This window comes from Anabrus simplex, chromosome 1 (assembly GCF_040414725.1).
Source record: "Anabrus simplex isolate iqAnaSimp1 chromosome 1, ASM4041472v1, whole genome shotgun sequence".
NCBI lineage: Eukaryota > Metazoa > Arthropoda > Insecta > Orthoptera > Tettigoniidae > Anabrus > Anabrus simplex.
In genome coordinates, this window is record NC_090265.1 from 858,252,674 (window position 1) to 858,270,756 (window position 18,083).

The 18,083-nt window shown below is 39.7% G+C and overlaps 1 protein-coding gene across 2 annotated transcripts in view; it reads left to right on the forward strand.

Annotated features, from left to right (window-relative positions):
• The first annotated feature begins 5,482 nt into the window (after window positions 1–5,482).
• LOC136857640 (zinc finger protein 501) overlaps window positions 5,483–18,083 on the forward strand; it is a 45,460-nt gene continuing 32,859 nt past the window's right edge. The window contains exons 1-4 of one of the 2 annotated variants that reach the window (XM_067136446.2): window positions 5,483–5,576; window positions 5,800–5,879; window positions 12,369–12,461; window positions 16,567–16,634. In XM_067136446.2, the coding sequence (XP_066992547.2) occupies window positions 5,817–5,879; window positions 12,369–12,461; window positions 16,567–16,634 (224 nt within the window). In that variant the 5' untranslated portion in view covers window positions 5,483–5,576; window positions 5,800–5,816. Of the gene's footprint in view, window positions 5,577–5,681; window positions 5,713–5,799; window positions 5,880–12,368; window positions 12,462–16,566; window positions 16,635–18,083 lie in introns of those variants that run through there. The other variant, XM_067136448.2, reaches the window with a different exon arrangement.

Below are 18,083 nucleotides of genomic sequence, written 5' to 3' on the forward strand. Positions count from 1 at the left end.
AATTTCCTCCACTCCAGAAATCTGCGCCGGTTCTACAGAATCAGCAGCCCAGAAAACGTAAATTTACGGCGGTTGTCTCATCCCCCACTCCGAGTCCGGATAGGTCACCAGGGTATGATGTCCAGGGATATCGGGAACTCCTCAAAATACCTCCCTCGGCTACGACTGCCATATCTCCCACTGCCTCTGTATCCGGGACGAACACTCCCTCTCCTTCCCAGCAGGCTGTGTCGCCTGCGACCGTATAGCCAGAAACATCCCGGGCTTCAAACCCGGTTTCGAAATTCATTCCAGCTATTTCCGATAAACTGGGCGTATGCTAAGGCAGCTGAGCACGATGCCACATGGTCAAAAAGGCTCCTTACTCTACAGGAGGAAGTTGTGGCTCTTTTACGCAACCTCGAATCTTCTGTTGCTTCACAGAATAGGTCTACCAGGAAAGCCGGTAGTAATGTAACCAAATAACACGTATTCCCTCTGATAATGGTTGTATAACTACCTCATATCGTATTCATTCCCAATTTCGCGGTACCACAATATAGACGTGTTCGATTCTCGATATCTAACCGGAGTTACCTTATCCATTTCTTTTCTATCTCCCACCCGGTCTAGTGGTTTCGATACCTTTATTTCTCCCCTCGGTGTTGACCCGGTCTGTTTGTGATTAGTAGAAAGCACTGCCTGCTCGATCTGCATCCGACGGTTGCTTATACTGCCTGCTCATTGCAACATTTTAACATGGCACTAAATGAAACACTTCGTTTACAAATACCCACATCAGGTGGCAGCACCAACCGGCTCCTGAACTGTCGGAATGAAATAGCGGAAAATAGGGTAGTACTGTATTTGTTTACAGTGAAAATGGTCTACTGCTGCGTGCCTTTCTGCAAATCAAAGAAAGGGAAACCAGAATGCCGTGGTATTTCATTCCATGACACGGGCTTTTTCAGGAGATCCAGTTGAAGCCATGTTTAGTTCTATAAGAATGGGCGGAGGGTGCAATGACATGACTGACTCTCGGGCTACTCAGAATTCTGTGAAGAGAATTCTGAAATCCGGTATGTTAATATCCACCGATGGTGCTAACGTTATCCATAAGCAAAATTCAAAATTTTCTGCCTCAGTATCCTCTCCCGGACTTGACGAACCAGAACCAGTGATGCCCGCTGTGTATGTACTTGATTTACTGGAAGATGTTCGTGAGCCCCCTGAGTCGGTGTGTGTCACTTTGGAAACTGCTTCCCATGCATTAGTGTGTGGTTATTTAGTGCATGTAATCGAAAAAAAAAAAACAATGCAGCACGTGCTTGAGTAACGTTTCCCCCTCAGTTAATGCATCCCCATTGATGATCTTAATCAGACAGTCTGTCAGAGGAGGCCTGCGCTATCCCCAGCAAGGATTTATTGGCCTAATTATGGGGCTACAGAATTTGTTGAGGCAGCTCTACCGTACTGCAAGAAATCTGCAAGTCTGCTCCAGACTATAAAAAACTATGTTCTACCCTCTTTAAATAATAATAATGTTATTTATTTTACGTCCCACTAACTACTTTTACGGTCTTCGGAGACGCCGAGGTGCCGGAATTTAGTCCCGCAGGAGTTCTTTTACGTGCCAGTAAATCTACCGACACGAGACTGTCGTATTTGAGCACCTTCAAATACCACCGGACTGAGCCAGGATCGAACCTGCCAAGTTGGGGTTAGAAGGCCAGCGCCTTAACAGTCTGAGCCACTCAGCCCGGCTCTACCCTCTTTGTGCTACTGTAAGATTTTAAAGTGTATTAGTAACAATAAGCACCAGGAACTTGTGTCAGAAACTGTGGTGGCCAAATTCGTGAAACCTCTACTTAGTAATGTAGGGAAGTAGGCCTACCATACAGACAAAGATTACAGGTTTTCTTATTCGTCGAAATCTCTTTCTCGAAAAGTCCTGAAGCTATCACTCTCTAGAGCACCACTTTATGCATACAATTCTTTAATTTTTCTGTTACTTTCAGATTTAAAACTTTGCTTGTATGCTTATCTAGCTGTATTCAGGCGATAACTGGGTACGTCTGGTGCTGCGATCTAGCGGCAGTTTGTAAGTCGTGTTACACGTTTGAATATGGAATGAGCAGGCAGTATAAGCAGCCATCGGATGCAGATCGAGCAGGCAGTGGTAGAAAGTCGCCAAGTATCGGTCGCTTTGGCGTGAAGATTAGTCCAAGGATCATATAAGAGAAATAGATCCGTCACTCCTGTATAATACAGTGGCTGAGAAAACAGGTCATGGAAGCTACAGTGGCCACTTTCTCTCTGCCAACATCAGGAAATAAATCCCACGATAGTACCTCGTAGTAAACACGATGATGATAGTTGTTACTTTGTTAAAATTTTAATTGTGATAGAGATAATGATTGCATTTCGGTAGGAAAGTTGTATCTAAAGCTTCACTCGTGTTTTTTACTTGAAAAGTAAATTGCAATTACCGTATTTGTATGTTGGCAATACTGTTATAACGCTAGCTTTTATCGTTGTTTCATCGTTCGCATTTTAATGTAAGTTTACATCTATTAAGTGATAAATGCAACATTGATTACTGAAAATGTTAATGCAATTCATATAAAACCCCAAAACGCCCATACTTGCCTAAATCACGATCTAAACATAACCTCATTCTTTCGTTCGTTGAACCCTTCCCACGACTTTTATGTATGGGAATGGAAAACACGAGAAGGAAAGGATGAAAGTAAAACACAGCATAATGCACACAGTTTATATTTTGAATTCATTTATTTATTTATTCCAAACAGCCGGTAAGAAGCACAATCACACAGACGTTTACTCGCAACAGCTAGGTAGTTCAATGTGAAGTACGTTCATGATCATAATACTATTTCTTCACACTAAGAACGCGCATAATTATAATTTCACACCATACTCTCAAAAAACTGGATCAAAAATCTCGTTCAATGCGAAAGAATCTCAACAAATTTTCGTCTAACAAGTACTATTACATACCGTACGACGAAGGTCCCTTCGCGCGCAACGATAACGGTGTTGTATTTTGAATTTGCTGTACCACGCAACTGAATGTGTAATGCCAACCTCTGCCTTCTAAATTAACCCTCTAAAAGAGAATTTTAGTTTTCATTAGTTGGCGGAGATTGATTGGCCCATCTCAGAACTGCTTCGGACGCTCCCTATGAAGTGTCACCACTTGAGTCTCGTCTGCGACATCGTCCTGTACGCTTCGTTGTGTTCGAGGTTCCGTGTTCGGTGTCTGACATTTCTAGAACTTACTCGTGCGTTCCGGTGCTAGCTTGCGTGTGATTGTGCAGTGGTGGCATGAGTTCTGATAGTGGAGGTACTCGGGACTTTCATCCCGCGTCCAATAGTAATGTTGAACGAGAAGAAGTAGTGAAAATGGATACAACCGTGAATGTTAATTCTACTCCTACCCCTTCGTTGCAAACTGCGACTCAATGCAATCCTAACCCTCCCCCTCCTGCTCAACCTCCTAATACTAGTGCATGTAATTTATACCCATTAAACCACCCAGGACCATATCTTGTTTTTGTTTCATCCAAACAAGGTAATAATATTGGCAATCTACACCCTATGGCTATAGGGCGTCTACTCCATGAAAGGAAATTTCCTATTAAATCCATCCAGTATAAAGGCCGTAACAGGATTCAGGTTAACTTTCACTCTCCTCATCATGCTAATGACTTTCTGCAGAATAAGTTCCTTGAGACACAAAAGTTGCATGCCTTTATTCCTCACTCAAATATCTTCCGCGTAGGCATTATACGCGGTGTTGAGAAAGATCTAACTGAATCCGATATTCTTACTTTACTTCAGAGTGACGTCAAAGTTCATTCTGTTCATCGCCTACGCCGTAAATCCCTCCAAGATGGTCAGACAGTATATCTACCTACTGGCTCCATCAAGATTGTTTTTTGCTCAAAAACGTTGCCCAAATATGTTTCAATCTATCATGTAATGTTAGAAGTCACTCCCTTTATATTTTACCCCATTATTTGTTCCAAATGCCAGCGTTATGGACACACCCTCCGCAATTGCCAGTCCACTAACTTTCGCTGTCGCAACTGTGGTATGAACCATTCTACCTCTGACTGCCTTGCTAATGTCAAGTTATGTGTGCATTGCAATCAGGAACACGAAACGGGTTCATCAGACTGTGCTGTTCATCAGAAGCAAGTGGAAATCAAAAAACTTATGTGCACTGATAACATTTCTTTCTCAGAAGCTTCTGCTCGACTATTTCCACCTACTTATTCGGAGTATCATAACGTTCACCAATTTCCTCCCCTACCCTCTCAACATCCTTCTCCATTACCAGACGCCCCTCGCAAACGCAAATTCACACAAGTGGTTGTTAAGGATTTGCCACCTAAACCTTCTCCCGGCTATGATAGAGCTGCATATCTCCAGCTAGTGCAATCCACTACATCCTCGCACCCCTCTCAATCTCTGAGTTCTCAATACCCCATTCAACCCAGTCAGCCCACTCCCTCAACATCGAGCCCGTCAATGCCTCTGCAACCCGCACAGCATCCGCAAACAGGTACTACACTTCCTCAGCGAGAACATGTTCATCAGTGTGTTCTCCACATTCTCATGCAGCTTACTCAACTACTTGGCGATCACCCCACTATCTTACCAGTTCTTAGTCAACTTCGCGAAAGTTTACACCTTATCTTTAATAATGGTAGTACGCATCCTTCCATGGAATGCTAGGAGCCTACAAAATAAACACTATTGATGTTCATATCAACACAATGTCGCCCCTCTTCCTCTTTTGTTTACGCTTTCACTGACACTTTACCCTCCCTACATCCCCCATATACGTTGCTCAGATATTTCTTTCCATCTGTCCAAAGTTCTACACTCTCACATATATCCACCCCTCCGTCGTTCCCCTGCCCTCTCCTGTTTGTCCCTTATATGTTGGCCTGGTGTGTATGTATTGTAGAAGTCGCTGAGACGGCCACTCTAGCGTGAAGATTAGTATACCTTGTGTCCCTGTGCTTTTCCTATAACTCCTAGTCTTGTATACGTAATTCCTCACTCTTAATTGTCTCGGCGATACATCTTTTCTTGATCTACTTTCCGCGCTTTGAACCCATTTTGTGAGTCTGCTGTATGGTCTACTTCCCTCAATCTTCAAGTACTTCGTCCTTCGAAAACATTGTCAACTCCATTGGTGTACTACTTTATTGAAAAAGTGTGCGTGTGTCGATTTAGTACAAATATCATACGGTATAGTGTCTGGGTGAAATAACGAGCCCAAATAACCTTCACGAACAGAACAGAACAAGTGTCACCACCCCCCTGGATTAGTCCCCTTGTGTCCTTGTGTTTTCCTGTGTAGTCGTGTTCGTCGTGTTGTTTCATTCCTTAATTTCCCACCTTTTTTTAAACTTTTGACTTTATTTGTCCTCCTCCTCCATACTTTGGTTTCTTTGTTCGGTTACGTGGCTGGCTGGGTATACCGCTCTCAAGCGAAGCCCATTAAATCAAGTAGACAAGACAAGACAATTTGTTCCTTTAAGTGTCAGGACTCAGGACAGGTTAGGATTGGTTTTTTTTTTTTTTTTTTTTGCTTCAAATTTTTAAATAGCCTGTAGTTTAAAAATGGACCTCTACTTGGAGTTGACTAATCAGTCGCAAGGTTTGCCATACATTTCATATTTTAATTCGTATACTGTAATTTCCTTTTTTTCTGTATTAAGTCCTTCGAAAACAAATGTGTTCCAATGAAAAATAAATACAGAAAATGTAATTTTCTTACAGATATCGACATTTAAGGAATGGAGTCTAAATTATCTGCAAACTTTGAAACTGTTTGGTGTCCGCGGGAGAAAAAAGGCATGGTGAGTGTGAGTTGTTCGTGAAAGTATTATATAGTGTTCCAACGACGTGTTATTGGCTGCAAACTGTCTGACTAGTAGGCACAAAATCTGCTGGATGAATACTCTAATTCCTGATGGTGGTTCTACAGGGAACAAAACTGATCAAACATAATAGCAATACCAAGATTAATCGTCTATTTCGTAATTAAGAGCGAGATTAAGGAATACGTTTTTCACTATAATCGTTCTTGCTGCGGTGATTTGTATTGTGACATAAACAAGGGTTCTAGGCCCCTGATCTATTAAGTTTCCTTAATGGGATTCTTGAAGAGATGGGTTATATAGGTATTTTACTTCAGTTTGCAAACAACCTTGTTGAATGGGTTTGTACCTTTTCAGCTTCTTTTCTTTAACTTTCTTCTAATTTCTTTTCTTAGGCAATTGTATCAACAGCTCACGTGTGTCCTCATATGCTTTATTGCAGGTATCTTACGTTATACCATAGTTGGCCTACTTGAAGGAGCAGTTGGGAGCAAACATCTGTGAAATTAAATTTCACTGGTATCGGTGCATTTCTGTCACTAAAGTTCAATTACTTTGGCACGTAGTGTGTTCTGTCATAGATTTCATCTAGAATTTTTGAAGGTTGCAATAATATTATTAGCCTTGTACCGTACTACACCAATACTATTCACACCTTCTTAATGAAACATGAAATATGGAGTGCAAAAAATGGAGGTAAGAGTGTTTTCTCTAAAATCTCCAGTTTGTCCTGTCAATTAAATTTCACTAACAATTTGCTGTAATCATTCGTCATCATCCTTGAGTTATATGATGGGCCTTTGTCAGTCACAGTGTTTGTATGCATTGTGCTGAAACTTCATCACTAACATAGAATCCTGTCAGAGCGGGGGGGGGGGGGGAGTATGGAAGGAACCCGTATAATAGGATGAACACAATGGCAGGTCAGTGTGGGAAGAGGGAGCAACAGAAAAAGGAGACGAGGGCAAACATGGAAACATAAGAGGACAAGGACAATTTCCACATCTTCATATGTTACTTACTTACTGGTCGGCACTACAGTCCATGTAGGTCCTACCTCCATTCGTCTTGGTCCTTGGCTTTCCTCCTCCAGCATTTAACTCCCATCTTTCTAAGGTCATCCTCAACATCATCAATCCATCTCTTTCTGGGCCTTCCTCCCCTCCTTCTTCCTTCTGGTTTTCCTATAAAGACTTTTTTGACAGTACTGTTTTCTGCCATTCTCTGAACATGGCCAGCCCACCGAATTCTTCCCTGCTTAATTTTAACAACAAACAATATCTGGCTGCCCAAACAATCCTTGCAGCTCTGCATTTGTCCTCATTCTCCATCCATCCTGGTCTCTAACTGCTCCAAATACCTTTCTCAATATCTTCTTTTCCCACCGTAACAGCCACTGTTCTTCTCTAGTAGTCATCACCCAGCATTCTGAGCCATACATCACTATAGGTCTTAGTACTGTTGTATATACTTTTATTTTAGTATTCCTACTGAAATTCTTGGATTTAAACATATTTTGCAAAGCGTAAAAGAATCAGTTCCCACTTGTTATCCTTTCCTGTATTTCCATAGAGGTTTTATTGTCTGCAGTTATTATTGAGCCTAGCTATTTGAAAGATGTAACTCTCTGATATTCCTTCTCATGTATTCTCACTGTGGTCCTTTCTCTTGCTCCCTCTGTCTCTCCCATCTTCATATATTTTGTTTTATTTATTCACTTCTAGCCCGAAGTCCCGTGCTTTCTCTTCTAACACAGCATAGTTCTCTTCAAGAGCTCTTTCGTTTCGTGCAATAATTGCCACATCATCAGCATATGCTATCACTTGTGCTAATCTGTTCAGGATGGTTCCCCCTGGGTTGATGGGTAGCTGGCGTATTACTTTTTCCAGTGCTAAATTGAATAGAAGTGTAGAGAGAACATCCCCCTGTCTCAGCCCCTTTTCAACTAAAAATGCCTCTGACAGATCCTGCTCCACTCTCACCTTGCATACTGTTGTTTTCAAGGTCATTTCTGCCAACCTAACCAATTTTCTTGGGATTCCAAACACACTCATAATTTTATATATTTTGGCTCTATGTAGACTGTCGTATGCTTGTTTAAAATCAACGTACAGCTGGTGAAGCTGCTTGTCATACTCATAAAACTTCTCCAATAATTGTCACATTATAAAAATCTGATCCTGTGTAGAACGATTTTTTTGTAAAACCTGCTTGGTAATCCCCTGGTATCCTTTCCATCCATGGTTCCAGTCTTGAGGCTAATATCTTACTGAAAACCTTGCAAGTTCCATCCAGGAAAGTAATTCCTCGGTAATTTCCGCATACTGTCCTATCTCCTTTCTTATGTATTGGACATATTATGCCCAATGTCCAATCCTTGGGCATTTCCTCCTTCACCCAAACCTCCTTTATCAACTCTTGAACAGCCTTCTCTACTCCTCCCTCATATCTCTACAATTCTGTCTCCATCCCATCTTCACCTGGAGCTTTGTTATTCTTTAATGCTTTAATTGCTATCCTGACCTCTTCTATATCTGGCTGCTCTATTGACTTCATTCAAATCTCCCTCTTCCCCATCATCACTGATGTTTTCCTCTTCTCTATCATCCTCATTATTTCCGTTGAGACCCTTGTAAAAATACTCCTGCCATCTTTCGAGCACTTTGCTTTTGTCACCGATGAGGTTTCCATCCTCGTCCTTAAAAAAGACAGCTCTTGGTTGGAATCCTGTCTCATAAAACTTTCGTACCTCATTTCTATCCTTCATTTCATCCTGTTCTTCGATTCTCTTTCTCTCAAAAGCTCTCTTTTTGAATCTACATATCAGCTCTTCTCCGCTTCTCTCTGTACTCTTCCACTGCTTGCCTTGTCCTCCTTTGAAGCATTCTTTTCCTAGCTTCATTCCTCTCTTGAATTAGTGTTAAGCATTCTTCATCAAACCATTCTGCTCTCTCTTTACAAGTTCCTTATTCTCCAAAGTATCATCTGCAACTTCACTGATAATTGTTCTCAGTATCTCCCATTTACTTTCCACTTCTCCTTTCTCCCATAACTCCTGTCTTATTTCCAAAGATTCTACTAGTTTCTTCTTGTATTTCTCTTGCATTTCCTTGTTTTTCAGACCCTCTACATTATGCTTCGTCTTCTTACTTTTTCCGTCCTTGCCAAGTCTATTTTTTATTCTTACAAGATAATGGTCTGAATCAGCATCAGCACCTCTACAACTTCTAACATCCATGATGTCTGATGCATGCCACCTGTCTGTGATAACATAGTCTATTTGGTTCCTTGTTACACCATCTGGTGATATCCCATGTCTCCTTCTTTATGTTTTTCCGTGGGTGCCGAGTACTTTTGATTATCATCTGCTTCCCACTCGCAAAGTCAATAAGTCTCAAACCATTATCATTACCGACTTCGTGCAAGCTTTCTTTCCCTACTATGTGTTTATACACCTCTTCTCTTCCAATCTTTGCGTTTAGATCTCCAAGGATTATTTTCACGTCATGTCTTGGAACTTTGTTAATTTCATCCTCCAATATCCTTCTTCAGTTTGTCTTTCCTATCATATTTCTTAGGTATTTCATTTTGCTGGCTTGAATTTTACTCTCCTTCCTACCTGCCACTGTCCTGGTCTCATCTCCATTTTGTACATTATCTCTTTACACTTTCTTGGTACTTTGTTATTCCAGATAAGGTTTCTTACACTTTGGTAGAATACATTGCCCTGTTGCACCCTCTTGCTAATCTCCATTTCCAGCCTTGTATTCTGCATTAATTCACTCCCTAGGTATTTAAAAGTGTCAACAATTTCAAGGTTTTGACCATCAATTTTCACAGTGCCTTTCCCTTGTCTTTCTCCTCGTGATATCATCATGGTCTTGCTTTTTTCTGTACTGATTTTCATACCATACTTTTCAATTTTCTTGTAAAAGTACAGTTAATAAAATGATCCTCTTGACAGTCTGTAGTCAGGTCAGAATCAAAACTGTATTCTGTAGGAGTTTATTATTATCCTAGATAACATTCTAAATATTCAAACATGAAGAAAGGATGTTTTTATGAAGTTAGTAAACCAAAGAGTTCTGGAATGTACAGCTTGTTAGCAGGAAATTTGCGGTAGTTTCTGCAGTTAAGAGAAATATAGGCAACAAGATCTTACCATCTGTTTACATTAAACATCATGGAGAAGTGGGTGGTTGTCACTGATACAGTTTGGTGTGAAGTTTGCAGGATACAGTTTTTATTACGTTGAAGTCTCATCAATGACAGATGTTTTTAATATGAAGAATTTTAGTTGAATTCAACTCTTGGCTACATTCTCATTGACTGATAATAAATAATGTCATTTTGGCTGCATGCTTCTTTGGAACTCTGTTGGACTTCTCCATTTATTTTCTAAACAGAAGATTCGTCTGAATTTTATTCAAAATTTTGAAGTGACTGCAGACAGCTCTTGAAGCACCTTCAGCAAATAAAGGCAGAGGATGATTCTCCTTCTTCTTCCAATTTATTACGGTATTTCTGTCTTAAGGCAGTATGGTAAAACATCTGTTAACTGAAATAAAGGGGGCTGGGGGCTGATCCCATTTTTGATAAGCAAAATTTTGTATCCTTGGATTCGATTCCTAGCCGGGCCAGGGATTTTATCATTGTCTGGTTATTGCCTTTATAATAATAATACTGTTATTGTTTTTATGTCCCACTAACTTTTTTTTTACTGTTCGCGGAGATGCCGAGGTGCTGTAATTTAGTCCTGCAGGAGTTCTTCTACGTGCCAGTAAATTTACCGACACTAGGCTGACAGTCGCTTATGTGCAGCCAGTATCCAGTATTCGGGAGATAGTGGGTTCGAACCCCACTGTCGGCAGCCCTGAAGATGGTTTTCCATGGTTTCCCATTTTCACACCAGGCAAATGCTGGGGCTGTACCTTAATTAAGGCCACGGCCGCTTCTTTCCCAGTCCTAGCCCTTTCCTGTCTCATCGTCGCCGTAAGACCTATCTGTGTCGGTGCGACATAAAGCCAATAGCAAACTAGGCTGACATATTTGAGCACCTTCAAATACCACCGGACTGAGCCAGGATCGAACCTGCCAAGTTGTGGTCAGAAGACCAGCGCTTCAACCGTCTGAGTCACTCAGCCCGGCGGTTATTTCCATTAGGTTGGGTGCTCGGTGTTTGCACTTGCCTTAATACACATCTTCATTTACATACAACTCATTACACTACAAACCAACACAGAAACACACAGTAGTGAAATATCCCTCCTCATAGTGTTGGTGTCAGGAAAGGCATCTGGCCAAAAGAATGAGCTAAATCCATACAAAGTGCCAACTCCAGGTAACTGGAAAAAGGCCGGGGGCAGCAGCAGCAGCAGCAGCAGCAGCAGCAGGAGAAGAAGAAGAAGAAGAAGAAATGTATACTGACTTCAGAGTTAAAACTTTTAGAAACTGACTTGTGTTTGAAACATATATATTTTTTAAAATGGTGTTGATTTAATGCATGCAGCACAGTATTAAGAAATCTAAAAGTTTATTACTCAAAAAGTCCAAAATTTTCTTTTGGATTTATTTTTGTTCACATATTTTTCTGGTAGCAGTGTCACAACATTATTTAGGAGGACATCTGCTGGTGACTGCTTCTCTCTTTGTTTCGCAAAGCAAAGGCAGGGGGAAACCTGGCAGCTATGTGGGAAGCAAGGGATGCGTTTAGCCAGCTTGCGTGAATAATAGCAAGCATTGTTGACCTTGCTTGCATTTCTAACTTGCTTAGTGGCCTTAATTACTTTTCTTCAGAACTGCTTCAATTTTCCCATTATATTTTGCCCATAAAGTATTGAAATTTAAAATAAACATTTTGTATTTCATAAACTCAGTATATAGAATAATATTTATTTTTTAAAATAAGAAAATTAGTTACAGGTTTCAATTAAACCAATTTTTAATTGACAGAGGTTCAGTTAAGGTTTTACTGTAGATATAGGTGTGCTATAACTGATCCTTGAAAAAGCTGCAGTGATGTTTTGGTAGAGGTGGTGGTGTATGTACACTGCTTCTTCTGATGCCATTATGAATTCTTGCTTCCATTCCTACCAACAGACACCTTATCCATTCCTTTCCCTCTCCCTTAGTGTTTGACAATTATACAGTATATTGAACACTGTCTCCTTCCAGCTCTCTTGTAGCTCCTCTTCTTGTTTTTAGCAGCTATAATTCTCTATGCTGGCATTATTTTAGACCTTATATCAGATGTTTTGCATCTTATTCAGCAATTAAATTCCTTATTTCAGATGGTTGCATTATAAGATTTACCATACCAACCCACAAATTTGTGATAATGTTGATTAAAAGTTGATTTTTTCCTGTCAGGTTTTTTTTTTTTTGTCTTTGTTTTTTAAGTATCTTCATATAACTAAGTACATTATATAATAAAAAATTTCCTGTATCTTAGGTTTTTATTTGTTGCAGGGTTCAGTGGCAGAAGTGGAAACTAATTTGGAGACTGATCCAGCAAGGTTCCTAGATGTTAAAATAGAGCCTCCCGATGAGGATGATATGCAGGTAATAAAAACATTTGGAAATACAAGGTGACTTTTTGATAAGTAATAATTTCTTCCAAATCATCCAGGAACTGTGTTTTCTCATCATCGCTGCATCCTTGCTGAGTGGCATACACTTCGACTAAAACTATTCTTCCCTGAGTTTACTCTGGCTTTCGTTATTCTGTCATTTACAAAGGTAAAATCTGTGACATGTGTGATGTCTGTGGAATACCAAACCTACTCCATTTTGTGCTTCCTTTCTATTACTATGCCAGTATAGTTCGTAACCTCCTCTTAATAATTTTGAATTTGTCCCTTTCCATTTTGTCTCGCTGAATCCTAGTATATGAATCTTCCTTCTTTCCATCATATCTATAATCTCTTCACTCTTGCCTGTCAGAGTTATCACGTTTAGAATTCCTATTCTCAGGTTATGTTTGTATTTTAGTCCAGTCTGAGTATTTGGTCTTTCATTGAAATTACTTCCTGTATTCCTAGGATTATCTTCAAACTCTGGAGAGTTGTCATTCGTTCCAAGGGTATATGGAGTTTGGCTTAAATTTGGTTTATTCTTCCATCCGAGGCTCATTCTTAGATTGAAAGCAACACATAATAACACTCTTCTGCTGACGTGCTAAGCTTTTGTTTCCACTTTCCACTGTGGTAACACAACCGGAGAATGTAGTAGGATACATCTCGGTGTCGAGGGGAGAGGGGCCTTCCTTGGCGCAGGCGCAGTAATACTCGCCTAGCTGTTAGAAGAGCTTCAAAGCCTAACCACTGCATGTAGTTGGTAACAGCTTTGACGGTGGCAATCTGCTAAATAGAGTTCTCGCGACACATCCAGACAAAGAAATAAAAATATTAAATGTTGATATTAAAGAATATTTGATTTTTATATTTTCAAACTGTAACAATGGATACTAGCACGCTTCGCCTTTGGTGTGACCATAGAATAATGTTTAATAACCCACTGCTTTGAAATAAAAAGCTTGTACTAACACAGGTTTTATAAAGAGGGCAATCTGTAATAATACTCTGATATTTTTATTGGCCCCGTGCAATGTTTTCATATTTGTTATGTGGTGTTTTTCACAACTTTCACTGCACTTGTTATTTTATAAACCCCAGCAGAAAAAAATTTAATATTTCTCTCGTGCTTTTCACACCTTTTAATACTTTCCTCTCATCTTTAGATATGGTAGATATAGTTTGCACTACCCATGGATACACGACATAAGGTGCCCTCATGTAGGAAAAACTCTTATTTAGTGTCTCCATATCCCTATTTAGTTTTTATTTGTATATTCAGTAGTACGTTTTTTCGCTTAATAGTTCTCTTTTTTTTTTTGTTCCCTGCAGAAAAATCTTAACAAGCTTTTACTGTATATGTATCTCTTCCTTATTATCTCCCCTTACCCAAAATCATTGACTCCCAACACATCCAGATACATCCTCTTTGCTGACTCAGCCAGTTCAACTTTCTTCCTTCCAGAAGCCCCATTAATACTGATAGCTCCCCATCAAATTCCATTTTGTTCTCCAGGTTGTTTCCAAGGCGTCCCTCGCCTGTCAAATGGGAGTGGAACTCCTTTACTCTCATAGGCCTGAGGCTTGCTTAAAACATTCTGAGCATGCTCAGTGAAAATTCTGTGAAGCAGGATGCTAACCTTACTTACACATAGTCCCAGTGAGTATATTTCCTCTAACGGGTAGGCACCAATGGTGGATTGTATAGTCTTAGCTGCCTGAGCACAAGGAGGGCTATAACTCGGAATATGTCAGAGATGTCCACTCCAATTCCATAGCAACTAGTATCCCGACTCTCAGAACCACTTACTAGGCCTTTCAGCCATTGTGCATGGTTCACGAAGTAGGACATGACTACAGTAACCTATACTACAAACCACATGATTCAGTACACATACATACATACATACATACATACATACATACATACATACATATCCCACGTCGTTCCATCTTAAGTGATGGGTCGGTGAACGAGGCTTCTCCACCACCTGTGGTCTCTGAATTTCTCTCCTTCTTCAATGCTTTCCAAAGTATGTCATTGCTGTTGAATGTCAACCTTCACCATGTCCTTGTACCTGAGTCTTGGTTGCCCTCTTGGTCTTTTGTCTTCAAGTTTTAGATCATACATTTGTTTCGGTAATCTGTTACCTCCTATGTGTCGCATATGTCCATACCATCTCAGTCGCTGCGCTGTTCTTCTGTCCTGCAGTCTTTCAACTTGAGCCTGCGTGTGGATTTCCTCATTACGCATTCTGTCCCTCCATGTTTTACCGATCATGCTACAAACAAATCTCATTTCTGCTGCCTGGATTCTACTAACATCTTTATTTCTCATGGTCCATGTTTCGCAACCATAGGTCAGCATTGGTACGTAATAGGTTTCATATATGATTCTCTTACATTTTGTTGGTATTTTCTTGTTCCGTATTATGTTTTTAACTACTGTATTTTGTAAAAGTTGCTACCTGCGTGAATTATGTGGGAAATTTCCTTGTTTATAGAACCAGTATCAGAGATAACACTTCCAAGTTATTTGAATTGATGGTTCATCTGTAGCTGTTTCCCTTCCATTTCAATATGTCCCATTGGTTCATGACCATAACCTCACTTTCCTCTTGGCTGAAGATGAGTCCGTATCCTTTAGCAGCTTCTGTCCATGAGTTTATTTGTTCTTGAAGGTCGTCTTTAGAGTCTCCCCACAAGCATATATCGTCTACGAACAAGATAACTATGGGCCGATGATCTTCGATGTTAGGCCCCTTTAAACAACAAGCAACAAGCAAGATAACTATCATTTTCTTATCTCCAATGGTTTGGTGAACTTTTCTCTGAATCTTGTTCATCACAGTGATGAAAAGAAGAGGAAACAAAACACCACCCCGTCTTAACCCAGATTTTATATCAAAGGTTTCAGTCATCCCTACAGGTGTTTTGACTTTACTTCCGGTATCTTCACACAAATTCTTAATCCTGTGTATCATATCATCCTGTATTCCAATTTTCTTCAATGTTCCCACACCTTCTCTCTGTTCACAGCATCAAATGCTTTCTTGATATTCAGAAAGGCTAACCACACATGATTCAGTAATTGGAGTAAATAATAAACACTGTTCTCATTGCTAGTTTATGATGCAGTCATATAAGTTCTTATTTGCATTTCCAAATATACTCCTTCGAGGCTGGCTTATGAGTTAATAAGAGAGTCTTTCGTTAAAGATGATTTGAGATCCATGGTGATGTTACCGTCTAATTCGCAAAGCAAAGCAAAGCAATATTGTAAGAGATGAAAGAGAAACTCATTTGGTTGGAATTCTATTCTATGGTGGGTATGGCTTCTGTTGAGTGGACACAGTCAAGATTTGAATTGAGACACACTGTAACATGTTTTGCAGTGCATGGATTTCACCGCAGAATTTGTAACAACAAGAACTTTTATGAACTGTCTACAGAATGTATTTGTGAATGGTGTGAACAATTTTGCGACATTCCACGCATTACAGTTTACAGAGAGGGCATAATCTATTATACAACCATGTAGTGAATGATATTACTTACCGTGTTATGTTAATATTTTCTTTCTTTCTCATATATATGGCCGTTGGCTGTAATAAATAAATATATTTTATGTTTGAGTTTGAAATATTCTTCAACATATCAAAAAATGTTGAGCAACGCAACTTCAAGTTATAGAAAATACAGGTATATAACATGTAAAATGCACAAGATTCTGTCGAGAAGAGAAAATTCCTTCGATATATTGAAAATTTGAGTTACAGACTGTAATCGTTCTATAGTACGCGAAAATTTTCTTGAGCCCTGAGCTCCATAGTGCAGAATGGGAACTAGGGCTCAAGAAAAGGTTCGCATACTGTACATTATACTCTTATATTCAAGTGTAGATATAATCTTGCTATTGATTGAAGTCTAAAATTAATTATCAAATTGGACTCTTTGTTTTTATTTAGTCCCTTTTCCTGCTGCTCATTTTTAACATATTGTCTGATTTGATAAACAACTTTTAATATCCTCTACATTCCTTTCCAATTTGCAGTTTATGAACACAAAATAAATTGTAATTGATTTTCTTGCAGGATGAATTGAAGGTAAAACTTGAATCAGAGGAAGACAGTTTACATCACAAAAATGGCATTGGAATTGAGTAAGTATAATTTCTACCAACTAAAGATATATCTTTCAAGTGTAATGCTAGGATGGACGAATGGATGGACTATAGGAAAAAGGCAAAGGGAAGAAGAGATTTAGAATATTGAAATGCTTGACGAATATAAATTATCTTTCAGCAGTCATTCATCAATGCTCTGCATTTAGGGCTGTCGCCCAGGCAGTAGATTCCCTGTCAATTGTTTACCTAACTTGTTCTTAAATATTTTCAAAGAACTTGGAAATAAATCAATTGTCATCTCCCATGATAAATGATTCCAGCCCCTACTCCTCGTCCTATAAATGAATATTTGCCCCAATTTGTCCTCTTGAATTTCAGTTTTATCTTCATGTTATCATATTTTTAAAAGCTCCCCTCAAGCTTATTCATCTACTAATGTCATTTCATGCCATCTCTCCACTGACAACTTAGAACATACTACTTAGTCAAGCATCTCATCTCCTTACTCCTAGCCCAAAGTTTGCAATATTTTTGTAAGAGTACTCCATTGTCGGAAATCACCCATAACAAATTGTGCTGCTTTCCTTTGGATCTTTTCCAGTTCTCTTATCAAGTATTCCTGGTGTGGGTCCCATACACTGGAACCATACTCTAATTGGAGTCTTACCAGAGACTTATATGCCCTCTCTTTGACATCCTTACTGCTACCCCTAAATACCTGACAACCATGTGAAGAGATGTCTAGCCTTTCTTTACAACCTTGTTAATGTGATTATCCCAATGAAGATCATTCCTTATATTAACACCTAGGTACTTACAGTGATCCCCACAACGTATTATCTCCCCATCAACATAGTAATTAAAACTGAGAGGACTTCTCCCCTTGGTGAAACTTACAACCTGACTTCTTATCCCGTTCACCATCATATCGTTGTCTGCTGTCCATCTTACAACATTGTCTAGGTCTTTTTGCAGTCACTCACAATCCTGTAAATTATTTACTACTCTACACAGTATAACATCATCCACAAACAGTCTTATCTGTGATTCCAGTTCTTTACTCGTATCATTTATACAATGGCAGATCAAATATAAACAGGAATGTGAATGTACTGCTGCTGTTAGTAATAATTCTGAGGCGGAGCTTTGCTAGGATGTAGGTGGGGGTGTCTGGAGAAGGGATTTTCATGCACGAACGATGGTGGAGAGCTGGGCTACTTCAGTACGCCATGAGTGAGCAAGAGGTCCACACGTCTGTTGCGCAATGCATCATTATCAAATTTCTCACAAAAAAGGGCACCACAAAAAAGCCACCAGCAATGCCAATGCATTATGAGAGACTATGGCTTCAAATAGCCTATGCAGTGGCCTCCACGGTGTGCACTCGCCTTGCGTCTTGATAGGTGTGCTAAGTACCAACTGATGAGCCCAACTTGGCACACAAGGGCGAAATGCAGGCAACCAAGAATGAGTTAGCTGGAAAAT